Source organism: Strix aluco, chromosome 4 (genome assembly GCF_031877795.1).
Source record: "Strix aluco isolate bStrAlu1 chromosome 4, bStrAlu1.hap1, whole genome shotgun sequence".
NCBI classification, from domain to species: domain Eukaryota; kingdom Metazoa; phylum Chordata; class Aves; order Strigiformes; family Strigidae; genus Strix; species Strix aluco.
In genome coordinates, this window is record NC_133934.1 from 43,584,019 (window position 1) to 43,597,556 (window position 13,538).

Sequence of the window (13,538 nt, forward strand, 5' to 3'; positions counted from 1 at the left end):
ATTCTCCTCTTGCTATTGGGGAGGAACAAAATCACGTGGAATGAGAGTGAGTTGAGAGTTCACTGCTCACTCACTGATGTCAGCCTGAGGCACTGAAAAGATAAGCTATTTTTATATGTTGCTTTTTTTTTTTTAAAAAAAACCAAGTGGTTGAATGGAGATTAGCCCTCTGTATTTTTCTGGTAGCGCTTGGCACAGTCTATGTGGTACCAGTGCTGAATATATGCAAAAGTGTGTAAAAACTTACTTTAATGTCATGAAAGAGTGATTTCCCATATCTCTCTTTGTATCGCTGTCGTATATTCATCAAGTCAATCTCACTCCTGGCAATGAGAATCCTTATAACTGTTTTGTTGTGAAACCCAAAGTCCTAAAAAGAAAGGAAGATGAGAGGAAACTTGTCAGTTGGACAATATGTGTTTGCCTCTCTGTATATGCTCACATTAATGTTTTATGGATAAGCCAATTAATTAGGCTACCCATAAAGACATCCCAGATTTTAAAGGAGTTTAAGCATTCAAAGGTTTTTATCCTACAGAGTTTTCACATGCTCAAATAATAGAATTAATGTTACTGAATAACACAGAAATTACCCACATATCACTGTTTTAACCATGTGCTGACACGTTTAAAAAGAAAAACCTGATGAACTCTTGTCAGTAGTCTTAGGTATCCAGTTTGTAGGCGGCTGTTGTGACTGTCGTTGTGGAGTCCATTCAAATTATACTGAAGCCAATAATCTTATTTCACAACCACTGCTGCCGAATGTGAATTCAGTGAGATTTTTAACCATCGATTTAGAATTTACATAGCTTGTATTCAGCTGTATTTTAACTGTTTCTAAATAAATTTTCATATTGTAATTGTGTGGAGAATGGGGACATCTAGTGGCAATAAAAGTAATCAAAACAGATTAGGGTTGGGATGACCAATTTAGATTGTTTAAATTGTGATTTTATGGACTAGCCATTGATATTGAGATCTTGTTCTCTGAAAAACAAGTAATGAGATATGTTAAAAAGCTGCATATAGAGAATTTGATACATGTTTGAAGGCTAGATTAAAATTTTTTTATAAACCATTGTGGACTATGGCATTAGAATCCTTGGTGGGTTTTATTTATAAGGTGTTATAAATGGATGTATAAAAAGCTTTTGGTATAATCTGGATATAACTTGACTGAAAAACCAGACACTTCTAAATTCTTGCATTTGTTTTGAGAATTATCTGTGTTCATTAAAACACTCTGAGAAAACAGAGTAAACTATCAGTTAAAACAAAATGAAATGTTTATTCTTAATCATTAAAAACTTTTTCCCGCATCACATACATCATCTGAATATAATACAGAAGAAAACTATCTATGTGATATTTCTTAAAAATGAGGTTTTAACTTGAAAAGAGGTCTTGATACAGGACCTTGTGACAAACATCACTTTTCCTGATAGCTGGTATTTCCTGGTACTTTTGGCAAACCTTTTTCATGTCATGTGCCAGAATCCTCCTTTGACTACTGAGACAAAATACTGCCTCTTCCTCTCAGCCCCTGGAATTTTCCTTGGTTCTTTTCTGCCACTGTTGCTGGTTTAGCTGAAACAGGGGTCAGCAGTAGTGGCAGCATCTCTAAGAGGATACTGGACCCCCGTTGAAGTGTTGCTGAAGTTTTATTCAATGGTTCTGGCTTGAATCCTATCTTTGCCATTCTTGCTCTAAGATGATACTTCACATTTTACCTGTGGCTGGCTTTTGTGACCATCTTCTAAGTATTACACTTCAAAGATTAGACTTAAAAGATTAGACTTTATTTTTTACATAACACAATGCCTCACTATTTTCACTAATAAATGAAAAACAAAGAAAATGTCTTCAGTGACCTCTAGTAGGAAGAATTTGTAGGTCTTTCTTTGCATTTACCCACATTTCTTCTCGGCACTCATTTGTTTTAGTATGTTAGCACTTACACACAAAGATGAAAGAACCTGCATGTATATATTGAGCCCCACAAGAAAATATGGCCATTCATTTTTGTGTAACATTAATCTATGATTTAATTTTTAGTGATACTTATTAAATCTCTAGGGACAAAAATTGCATCATAAGAAAAGTGCACACTGAGTTCTGCACAGCAGGGGGAGATAAGAAAGAAAAGAAAAGAAAAGAAAAGAAAAGAAAAGAAAAGAAAAGAAAAGAAAAGAAAAGAAAAGAAAAGAAAAGAAAAGAAAAGAAAAGAAAAGAAAAGAAAAGAAAAGAAAAGAAAAGAAAAAAGAAAAGAAAAGAAAAGAAAAGAAAAGAAAAGAAAAGAAAAGAAAAGAAAAGAAAAGAAAAGAAAAAAAAGAAAAGAAAGGTTTTTGATTTAACAAAAAAAATCAACAAAGTTACCAGACAGATATTTTTTAAAGGAATCTAAATATTTAACCTTTTACTGTTAAATTCTAACTGTTGCTTAGGCACTACTGCTTTGAAATTTATGTAGGTACCAACAGTTCTGAAACATGCAATCACACCTTAAAGATTGAACGGACTGCTTTATAAGTACTTAAGAATAATCAAGCAAACAAAAAAATAGAGAAACTACTTTTTATGGTATGTGAAAAAGAAAGACTACTTACATGAATTGCATTATAAAGCCTGTCAGCAAAGTAGGAAGGCTTGTCACGAACACAGAGAACTAGGAGAGAAGAGTTGCAACAGGTAAATATAAGATTATAAAATAATTTCTGCTGGCTTTGAGCTCCTTGCTGGGTAGTGCTGTCCATGACTCAGCTTAAAGTTAAGCTACTAGTTTTCACAAACATAACTATATTCATAATTTTAAAAGTCCTGTACTTATTTTGTGTGGGTTTTTGCAGTTGCATCAAAAGGCTTATTAAATATCAGTGACTATGCTCACATGACATCTTTGTAGAAATATTATTATCCTTATTCTATAAATGGAAAACAAAGGCACATAAAGCTTGGAACTTGTTTATATACCACTGAAGTCCTGAAAACTTTGCCAGTTATTTAATATGTGTAGAATCAGTTGGTAATTGATCACACAAAATTTGTTATCGAATAAAGAACAGATACTAGTTCTGCTCAGTCAGAATCTAGTGCTGCATATATACATTTTTAGATTTACACAAACATGGAAAAGTAGTTCAAATATTCTTTTTTAATTATCTCTGAAAATGTAATTATAAAATATAGGAGAGTAAAGTGAAGAAAGAAAAATAATATTCTTGATGCATCAGAGATACTATACTAGATATTTATTAAGAAATTACTGCTACTATAAAATAATATTTTTACATTACCTATTGCAACCAGTAATTCTTGAAAGTATCCATCATAACATTCATTAATGGCATCTACTAGGTCTTGCCCAGAGATATTTTGGAACTCCTGGAAAACTTGGGGGGGAAAAAAAATCTTGCTTTATTCTAGTTCATTAATAAAGATCAACTTGCCTTTTTTTTTTCTGTTTTATTGCTTCCCCCCAGTACTATAACTATTGAGTTTATTTTTTTCCCTGTTTATTCTCACTGTTTCCTTATGTTTATATCCCCCAGGTAAGGCAATCTAAATGAGTAGCCTGAAACCTGGCTCACAGGACATTCTCTCTCTGGGTTCTCCAGTATACAGTTTAAAATGAATACATGTCAAAGCCTCCGTTTCACTGGAAGCTTTAATAAATTCTTTATCTAGCAACCTATCTAGAAACTTGTAAGAATGTTATGTTGTTAAGACAACTTCCTTGCTCAGCTTGGCTAAAGCTGTCCAGAGATTCACAGGTTGTGACAAGAAGCCATGGCATGACATGCGTAACATGCCAGTATCCAGACACGGACACGCTCTGGATAATGCTGGTATCCAGACTTACAGACACAAATATATACAGGCTGTGCTTACTCCTTTAGGGAGGGAGGAAAAGTTTCAACTCACGGCTTACTACAAAATTTATGGAGGACTACATTACATGCAGGGCCTTCAAATCTTTGTTACAGAAGGAGAGTAGAGCATAAGCACTTGTGTTGCATTATGTTAATACTATCATCACCAGCCTTACAGAAGTCATGATAGAAGAATTAATTTGTTGATCCATGACAGCAAAGTAGTTCTATGCTACTGTTAGAAGTTGGCATAAGAAATACATCTGGCTGCACAGTGATAAACTTGTCACCAGACTTTTTCTTCCACCGCAGAGCAAAAGACAGCTCAAACTTGTCACCAAACATACAACAAGTTTCTTTTCTACAGTGGAAGATCTGGATGATCTCACATAAATTTCTTGCAATCTCTAATTGTGTCTGATTATCTATTTTAAACAAAAATGTCCCATCATGTTTCTGTGTGTGTGTTCATTACGAGAGAGCAGATGTGGACCCTGAAGTGCTCCCATCAGAATCTTCTTTGAAACTTCCAGGGAAAAGCTTCAACACAGCAATGTGTTTTCACATACAGATATTTGTTGAAAATACTCCAACTGCCTCTCCCAAGGTGTTTCCACTCAAAGCAAAGAGTTACTTAGGACAAATGAAGAAAATAAGAAAAATCTGCCTCATCCTGTTGTGTCATGTGTAAACTCAGTGCTGCCATAGGCTGTGCCTTTTTTTGGTCATGCATTCTTCTCTCTGTTATTAGGCATCCTCATGTCTGTCTGTTCCATCTACAGCTGTCTGTAGTCATCAGGCAAAGTTCAGTTTTGCATTACTTCCAAAATCCCATTAACATCAGTGGGAGTCTGAGAACTCCAACAGTTCACAGTTAGGTTTCAGGCTAATACCCTGCTGCACACTGAGCTTCTTGGTATGTAAACCATGGTTTTATTAACAAGTCAGATTTTTCCTTTCCACTTTATGTTCAAACAGGTGAACCTCTGGATTACCCATCCACAACTGCTGGTAACTCTTGTTGCAGAGAATCATTTGCAGCATGTTTTTGTGTTCGCCTGTTTTCTGCTGACATGCTTCCCATAGAATCTAATATACCAGAAAAAGGAAAAAAAATGCAAAAGATTTCAAGTAAGTCTGAAATTACTTTTCAACATTTGTATTTGTTCCTTTTTTTATATGTGAGAGGCTCATTTCTGACTATATTTACCATTGCATCCTGAGCAGCTGTAGAAGGATCTGCATATCCTTCCATCCTTGTTCCCTGGGGGAAAAAAGATACATTTTCTTCAAAAGTTAAATCCTAAAAGACTGTAGGAACATAAAGTTGTGTCTTTCTGAAGCTGCGTTTCATTTTCTGAGATAACATGTTTGGGCTTTTAGATTGAATCAGTGTATTCAATGGTTGAATTTGCAACTGTAGAAACTATCTTCAAGTTGTCACGTTATGTCCTCATTTCCTCTAAGAGGAGGAGCTCAGGAATGGCAAATGGTCTGGTGAGAGGAAAAAATGGGGGAAGTGGATAAACCTCTTCTGTTTTTAGTCCCATTTTAAATAAGCTTTTACCATTCCACCACCATTTCCAGTATTATGAATGTTATATTGCTTACTATAATACATAACTATGAGGGGGAAACAAGGATAAGAGTAACATTTGCCATTCACTGATTATTTCTTATCAATATGTGTATTACCAGAAGAATCTTTTCTCAATATTTTTTTCTCTCTGCACAAACATAGGAGAGAGCACATCAGATAACAGAGATTTTGCTTGCTCATAATCATTGTCTAAAATTAAGATCCAAGAGTAGGAAATTGACAACTTTGATACATAAACCACAGAAGACTACTTCTAATTTTCCCATACATTTAATAGCTTTTCAGTTACAGAAATCCAGCTGATATGCTTTATTAACGTGCTGTGATCTGAATTATATAGTTGTTAGGAAAAGAGAAGAGCACACAACTTCTGGAATTTCCTTTTTGACCATAATCATCTTGTAAGGATACACATCATCCTTGGTTGCAGAACTCTTAACAATCTCAAGCTGCATGTAATCACTGCCTTAATGATACATGTTTGAAACAATTTAGTTTAAAATTTACAGTCACTTTACCCTATATATGCAAGGGAGGATTAAAATTATGTATTGGCTGTCAACTTGTACAATGACTGATTTGTAACTTTTCCCTCTTAAAAATGTTAATTTATATTTTAATTAAATTGTAAGAATTTCACACAGTGGAATTCCTTGTAACAAGATAAATTACTTGAAGGAAATTATGCTGGAATGACTGCATAAATTTACATACACGAGAAAACACAGGAAAAAAAGACAGACAAGTGAACAATAAAATAAGTTAAATAATAACTCTACATGAGTCAAATGCCAACTTTCCCAGTAACATTTAACAGTAACTACTCTTGGCATAGTTTTGCTGGAGACTCCCACAATATGTATAACTATTTTTTAAATTGTAGAAAATTATCATATTTCAATTAATACCCCAAAAAAGAGATTTAAAATAAAAATCTGTTTGTCTCATACTAGAATACTAGTTAGCCTGAATTTGTAGATCTGTTAATCTATTTAGGAAGGCCTATAACCTATAACTTCTAATCTGCCTCAGTGTGGACATGAAAAATGTAAATACCACACTATAGCAATTGAATAGTTTGCTCTCCATATGTGAAACACATTTACTTCTATCTGTAGTCAGATGTGTGTTTCATCAACCCCAAGATTTAATAGAAATCAGAGCAAAGGGTGTCTGAAAAAAGCATTAAAAGTTGCATTGGAAATGTTGCTATAGAATAATCATCTGTAAGTTTCATGGTACTAGAACTAGAAAAGATGTATTTTAATTAAATGTCACTGAGTTTTTCTATAAGATCACATCCAAACATGGATGATTCAACTAACAGTCTTCAGAAGTATACAGTGTAACTGAGTAAAAAGTTGGAATTTCCTGCAACTCTTCTTTATTTTGAGAAAAATAGCATAGATCTTTTTAGCTAAGAAGTTGCTGCTTTCATGCCTCTTTATCAATATCTGTGGTTTCAGAAAATAAGGACTAATAATGTAGTCTCAGATGATTTATTTTAAATTTGTTCTTCTGATGAGTAAAATGTGTCCCATGGTTTTAATAAAGATGAGAAGTGAGGTTGCTTAACCTGTAGCTCTTCGTTTTTAAACAAGGAAGATTTTCATTATTATGGGGAAGAAACATCCAACATTAGAAAAAAAGTATTTCCTGTTTACAGCTTCTACATTTGAAACATCTGCTCTTTATCTCTGTACCTCAGTGAAGCCTGCTGCTATTTCAAATCTTAGTAAGAACTTTTTCCCCAGACACACATCTATAAAAGTACAGATATACCTTACATGCTATTATCTCCTGGAAGTCCTTTTGTCATTCTTTGTTACTCTGGTTTTACAGAAGATTTTTAAGATAATGAGCACAGTGACTACAATGAGAATGGGAACTCATGATCTGACAAGGATGACCAACTTTGTTGCAATAAACTGCAGACTGGTAAAACTGCAGAAGTTGGTGTGTGATAGTCATGCAAACATACTCTGCTTTAGAATATGCAGTAGCACAAAGAACGTAATGTTTAAAACAGATAACTATTTAATACTTTTCTTCATAGTCAAATGTGGATTTATCTCCATTTTTACATAATACCTAGACTGGATTATGAGCCATATATTCTAACAGTGGAGAAAACAGAGCTTTAAAAATGAAAATCTCATTTGTACAAGCAAGTAGACTCCTTTGAGATGAGACAGATTGAGCCGAGTTAACAGTTGGATATCCAGGGACTTATTCAATAAAATAGTCTGTTGACCTTTGCCTCCATTTGAAAGCCAAAATCAAAGTCAAACTAGATGAAGGAATTCAAGTTCTCCTCCACTTCTGCTTTCCCCCCTCTCTTGTTCAAAGTTGTAGCCCTATTGAACTATCTTTAACCACAGTCACCTTAAAATTTAAGACTTCTCAAATAATATCAAAAGTTATGATTTTTTAAGAAATGTATGTCATACTACTTGTTTTTACAGTACCTGAGCAAGGTTCATGAGTGTATCTCTGAAGTGACCTGAAGTCTCAGAATCAATATCTTGCTGAAGATCATTGTTATATTCTAGGTTAAACCAAAAACATATAAATCACAAGTGAACATGCTCCAAATAGTACTAATGAAGATTACCAAACAAAGGATAAATGAATAGGGTGCAAATACTTGTCCATTTTCTATGGTGATTATTCCACAGTAACCTGTGCAGATTTGACATGGACCTAGCCATGGGGCTGGCAGGTCTGTCTGGGCCCTGCTGGGGGGTTCCGCCCTGCTGAGGGGCCTGAGCCACTGCCCCGGCTCGCCTGTCCACCCACCCACAGGCACAGACCCACTGCTGCTGCTGTGTGGCAGCGGGAGACTTGGAAATGCCCCATCAAGGCAGGTAATTGGTGTCCAGCCTGAGTAAGCATTTTCTGAAATAATACAGTTTATGTACTTTTTTGAATGCAGTGTGCAAAAATTTCTGAAAATCCCCAAATGTGGCTTCCAGGTATTTCAAATGTCATAGACAGCAATACATCTCAAAAATGCTACGATGTATTTTCAGTGTTAAACATTTTGCTTCATCCTTTTATGTATAGTTATGGGAGAGGAGAGAGAAGGGAACCAGTTACTATTGAGAAGTCATTTTTGTACTTCAGTTCCTTCATGTGTGCTAATATATCCAGAGCACAAATAGTATAACTGCTACTGTGCACTTGTAAAGGACATTACGCATTAAGTAGGCTTCTTTTATCTGGAAGATCTCCATATTAGATCTTGAGGCTAAAATGTCAATTAGACATTTTTCTTCTGTGTCTACTCCCTGTGTGGAAAGAAGTAAATATGAAAATATGTTGTTAGTAGAAACCACAACTTCTAGAAGAAAGTAATGCTGCACTTCTCAGATATAACAATATATAGATATAACGATCTCTGCTGGAGCAATGCACAGTGCACTTTTGCATAGTCTACCTGTTTAAATAAAAAATGACTTTAAATTGTTCGTAGAAACCTGTATTTCAAATATATTCCTACTTAGGAATATATGTAATATATATATATTCCTCATATGCATGGCGTATGCATGGAGCCCTGCAAGGGGATGGATGAGGAGCCAACTGAGAGTTTATGCGTCAGGATTAAAGAGAAGGCAGGGACAGGAGATGTTACAGTGGGGGTCTACTACAGGCCACCCGACCAGGAAGATGGAGCAGGTGAAGCCCTCTATAGACAGACAGGAGCAGCCTCACGTTCACAAGCCCTGGCCTCATGGAGGACTTCAACCACCCCCATATCTGTTGGAGGGACAGCACATCAGGGCACATCCAGGAGGTTCCTGGAATGCACTGACAATAACTTCCTTCTCCAGGTGATAGAGGAGCCAGTGAGGAGAGGTGCTATGCTGGACCTTGTTCTCACCAACAAGGAGGGGCTGGTGGGGAGTGTGAAGACCAAGGGCAGCCTTGGCTGCAGTGACCTTGAAATATTCAAGATCCTGAGGGCAGTGAGGAGGGTGCACAGCAGGATCACTACCCTGCACTTCAGGAGAGCAGACTTTGGCCTCTTCAGGGATCTGCCTGGCAGACTAGCATGGGATAAAGCACTGGAGGGGAGAGGGGCCCAAGAAAGCTGGTTGATATTCAAGGATCACCTCCTCCAAGCTCAGGAGCGATGCGTCCCGATAAAGAGGAAGTCAGGTACAGCCTCCAGGAGGCCTGCGTGGATGAACAAGGAGCTCCTGGACAAACTCAAACACAAAAAGGAAGCCTGCAGAGGGTGGAAACAAGGACTGATAGCCTGGGAGGAATACAGAGGAATTGTCTGAGCAGCAGGGGATCAGGTTAGGAAGGCCAAAGCCCTGTTAGAATTAACTCTGGCCAGGGATGTCAAGGGCAACAAGAAAAGCTTATATATGTACGTGGGTGATAAAAGGAAGACTAGGGGAAAAATAGGCCCTCTCCGGAAGGAAACAGGAGACTTGGTCCCCCGGGATATGGAGAAGGCTGAGGTACTCAATTAATTTTTTGCCCCAGTCTTCACTGGCAAGGGCTCCAGCCCCACAGCCAAAGATGCAGAAGACAAAGGCAGGGACTGGGAGAATGAAGAACCACCCACTGAAGGAGAAGGTCAGGTTTGAGATCACCTAAGGAACCTGAAGGTGCACAAGTCCATGGGACCTGATGAGATGCATCCGCGGGTCCTGAGGGAACGGGCAGATGAAGTGGCTAAGCCACTATCCACCCAACTTGAGAAGTTGTGGAAGTCCACTGAAGTTCCCACTGATTGGGAAAGGGAAACATAACTCCCACTTTTAAAAAGGAAAATAAAGACGACCCAGGGAACTATAGGCCAGTCAGTTTCACCTCTGTGCCCAGCAAGATCATGGAGTGGATCCTCCTGGAAAGTACGCTAGGGCACATGGGCAATAAGGATGTGATTGGTGACAGCCAGCATGGCTCCACGAAGGGCAAATGGCGCCTGACAAATTTGGTGGCCTTCTATGATGGGGTTACAGCACTGGTGAATAAAGGAAGAGACGCTGACATCATCTGAGTTTACCATGGGTGTTAAATGCGTTGTATTTGTTACATGACAAGGATATTATTTATGCTGTTTTTAGCATACCAATGAATAAACTTCATATAGCACTGTATTTCTGATGACCTAGTGTACTACTGTGTAGTAGACTATTCCAGTGTACTAACTTCCAGCAGTTATCAACCATTTAAATGTCAAAAAAATCAATTCAATATATGTTCAGTACTGTAATTAGTGACTGTGACTAAGCAATTCTGAATTTGACAAGTACCTTCAAGGCATGCCAGAGCTCATGGGCATCATAGGAAGCAGGTGGATACATCAAGCCAACCATGACCTCTTTGAAGTGATGAGAGAGATTCTCTTTGAGGTCTGTAATCAAATCCTTGAAAAGAAAAAGAAAATTCATAGACAGGATTATTTCAATAGTCACACTTTATGAAGACAGTTTTAAAAAAGTATTAGTGGTTTTCTCCATAAATGAATAAAGATGAACTGTTGAAGATGAATTCTGGCTAAAATTAAGTAAGAAAAATATTATTTTAAATAGTACCTGTTTCTTCTAATAGTATGAGTGAGATGACAATAGACACATAAATCAGTAGACCACATAGGACTGTTGATTTTTGGTTCACTAGAATACAGAAGAAAATTATGCCGTTTAAGTGCAACTATTACTTAAAGGCTTGGAAACCTGAATACCATGGCAGAGCATCTGCAGCTTCCTTTGGCATATTCCTTGTGTGAATCTGTGAGTGCTAAGCACCTTTGGAAGTGAAATCCCATAGAACACAGGCGATTTCTTGTCCTTTTTTCAGTGTTACTCACTATGTGAATAATTTAAAAAATCATCCATATTACTCCTAGTACATAAAAATACCTGCCTTGGATTACTGGAAGGTTATGTGCTTCAATTTATGTATATATTACATTCAAAGAGAATTCACTACTTTTGACACATGCTGGATTAATAAAAAGGACACCCCCCACCCCCCACCCCTTCCCTTGCATTTGTGTCAGTACTCGCTTGCCAGGTAGCTGAGTAATGGATGGGAGTTTCCTCATCACTCTCCCCTTTCCCAGTAGCATCCTTCAAAACACTGCAAATGCCAAAAGCTTGTTAGTTATTCTATTGCTGCTTCTGATTAAGTAGATACTAGTGCACTCATTTTTTTTTATGTTTTGTGTACAGCACTAGGCAGCTGTCAGGTATGTTCTGACCTAAGTTTGAATTTAAAGGAGCACCAGAAATGGTTCCCATGATACAACCTATTATGTTTTCAGAGCTGCATCTTTTTCAGGCCTGTACTTTGGTTTTGATACATATCTGAATTAAATTATTAGCTAGAATAGCAATGAAGGGGGACATATACACATTAAAAATTATATTTATTATGAAGAAACATACGCAGTCTTCAGTGAATGCACATTAGATGCATTTGACAACTACTAAATCACACATGGAATAGAAATTAATTCATTAAGACATTTCACTTCTGACAACATGCCTGTGGGAAAATGGATTAGTAATACAAATGGATACTAATTAAAAATTACTCCTGCAATCAGAAATAAGGGAAGTGAAGTATTGAAAAATAAGAAGAGACAACTCTAAGTTGTCATTATTAACATTTCCTAATTGTCTGCTGTAAGAAATCCTTGAAGGCTAATTGTAAGAAGGAATCTTAAAGCTTGTCTGTATGTCTGAATCATGCAGCTAGTTCAGGGTTTTATTTTTTTTAAAAATAAATTTCTCCTAATGTGTCACACTTTACATTGGTCAAATGAATGGGCATGGTAGCTACCATATTGAACAGACTGAATTGAAATTAAGAGGGTGAAGCATTCAGTTGACAGATTTACCATAGATTAAACTAAGAAGGCTAAAATCGTATTGCCTAGCTGTCTGTCTTCTCTGTCATGCAGAGTTTACCACTCATAAACTGGGACTGCGAAATGGCACATTTGCCCAGTGCAATATATCCATTAATACAGATTACAGCTATTAATACAGATTACAGCCATGAAATGCTATCACTGATGTGTGCTAAAGTATCTTCTGAAGTGTAAACTGCAGGACTTTGGGGAAAGATGCATCCCATCCTGTTTGGCAGTTCTTGCCCAAGATAGCAAACTTTTGAGGAATCATAAACTGCATGGAGCACTAACCAGATTAGCCATTTCAGTATATTTGCTGTCACAGGTGAGACAAAAAAAATCAGCATTCCTGTTTCATCTGTGAACTAGATTAGAGTAATTTGTACTGACCCCTGTCCTGTTTCCACATGGCAAACAGTAGAGCTAGGTGTTGTTTTTTTTTTTTAAATCTGTCAAGAGTATCTTGATATAGCTAGCGCTATTACCCAATGCTTAATGGATTCATTTAAATTACAATTATGGGTGTATAAGCAAGATGTTCCATGAGTTTCAGAATTTTCTTTAGCCCATTGCTGGAATATAAAAATAGTTTGCTTGCCTTTCCCTTCTATTATTATTCATAGTTTTAGAGACTGAAATTCTTAAAAATGACATCTGAGATTTTCTTTGGCTTTTTTAGTTCTTCTAGATCTTTAGGTCTGTGACCACTGGCTTTATAGCACTTCAGGTTGACTGAATATGTCTGACAGGTATAAATTTAAAGGTGAGGTGTTTTCATAGGGATTTATTTATTTGTTTATATTTTTATTTGGGATTTGAAAAGAAAATCCAAATAGATCAGTGGTGAGCAAGTCAATAATTGTTCTATATGAATACTAAATATGGCAAATCATAACTCTGTTCCTGAAGGATGTCTGGCAATTCTTTATTGAGATATCATTAGTGTTATCTCTAGGACATCTTCATATATCAGAGGGTAGAAATTAAAGATAAAAAATTATATGGAGCTCTTAAATGTTTTCCCTTGATAGGTCTAGTTGAAACACTCTAGAGAAAAGGTTAAAAAAAACCCAGCCAGCTCCAATGGATGGAGTAGAGAAGGAGCACTGTCCAGTGATTAAGGAGATAAATGAAGACTTGGAAAGAATGGGCTTGGCTGCTTTACTATCACAGACACCTTTGG

At 36.6% G+C, this 13,538-nt stretch overlaps 1 protein-coding gene across 1 annotated transcript in view; it reads right to left on the reverse strand.

Annotated features, from left to right (window-relative positions):
* The window catches only part of ANXA10 (annexin A10), a 33,508-nt gene that overhangs the window by 2,419 nt on the left and 17,551 nt on the right, over positions 1 to 13,538 (reverse strand). Inside the window, exons 4-11 of the mRNA XM_074822870.1 lie at positions 10,749 to 10,862; positions 8,672 to 8,762; positions 7,941 to 8,020; positions 5,083 to 5,136; positions 4,868 to 4,961; positions 3,297 to 3,392; positions 2,610 to 2,668; positions 248 to 370 (exon numbers count right to left, since the gene is read on the reverse strand). Coding sequence (XP_074678971.1) covers positions 248 to 370; positions 2,610 to 2,668; positions 3,297 to 3,392; positions 4,868 to 4,961; positions 5,083 to 5,136; positions 7,941 to 8,020; positions 8,672 to 8,762; positions 10,749 to 10,862 — 711 coding nt within the window. The remainder of the gene's footprint in view (positions 1 to 247; positions 371 to 2,609; positions 2,669 to 3,296; positions 3,393 to 4,867; positions 4,962 to 5,082; positions 5,137 to 7,940; positions 8,021 to 8,671; positions 8,763 to 10,748; positions 10,863 to 13,538) is intronic.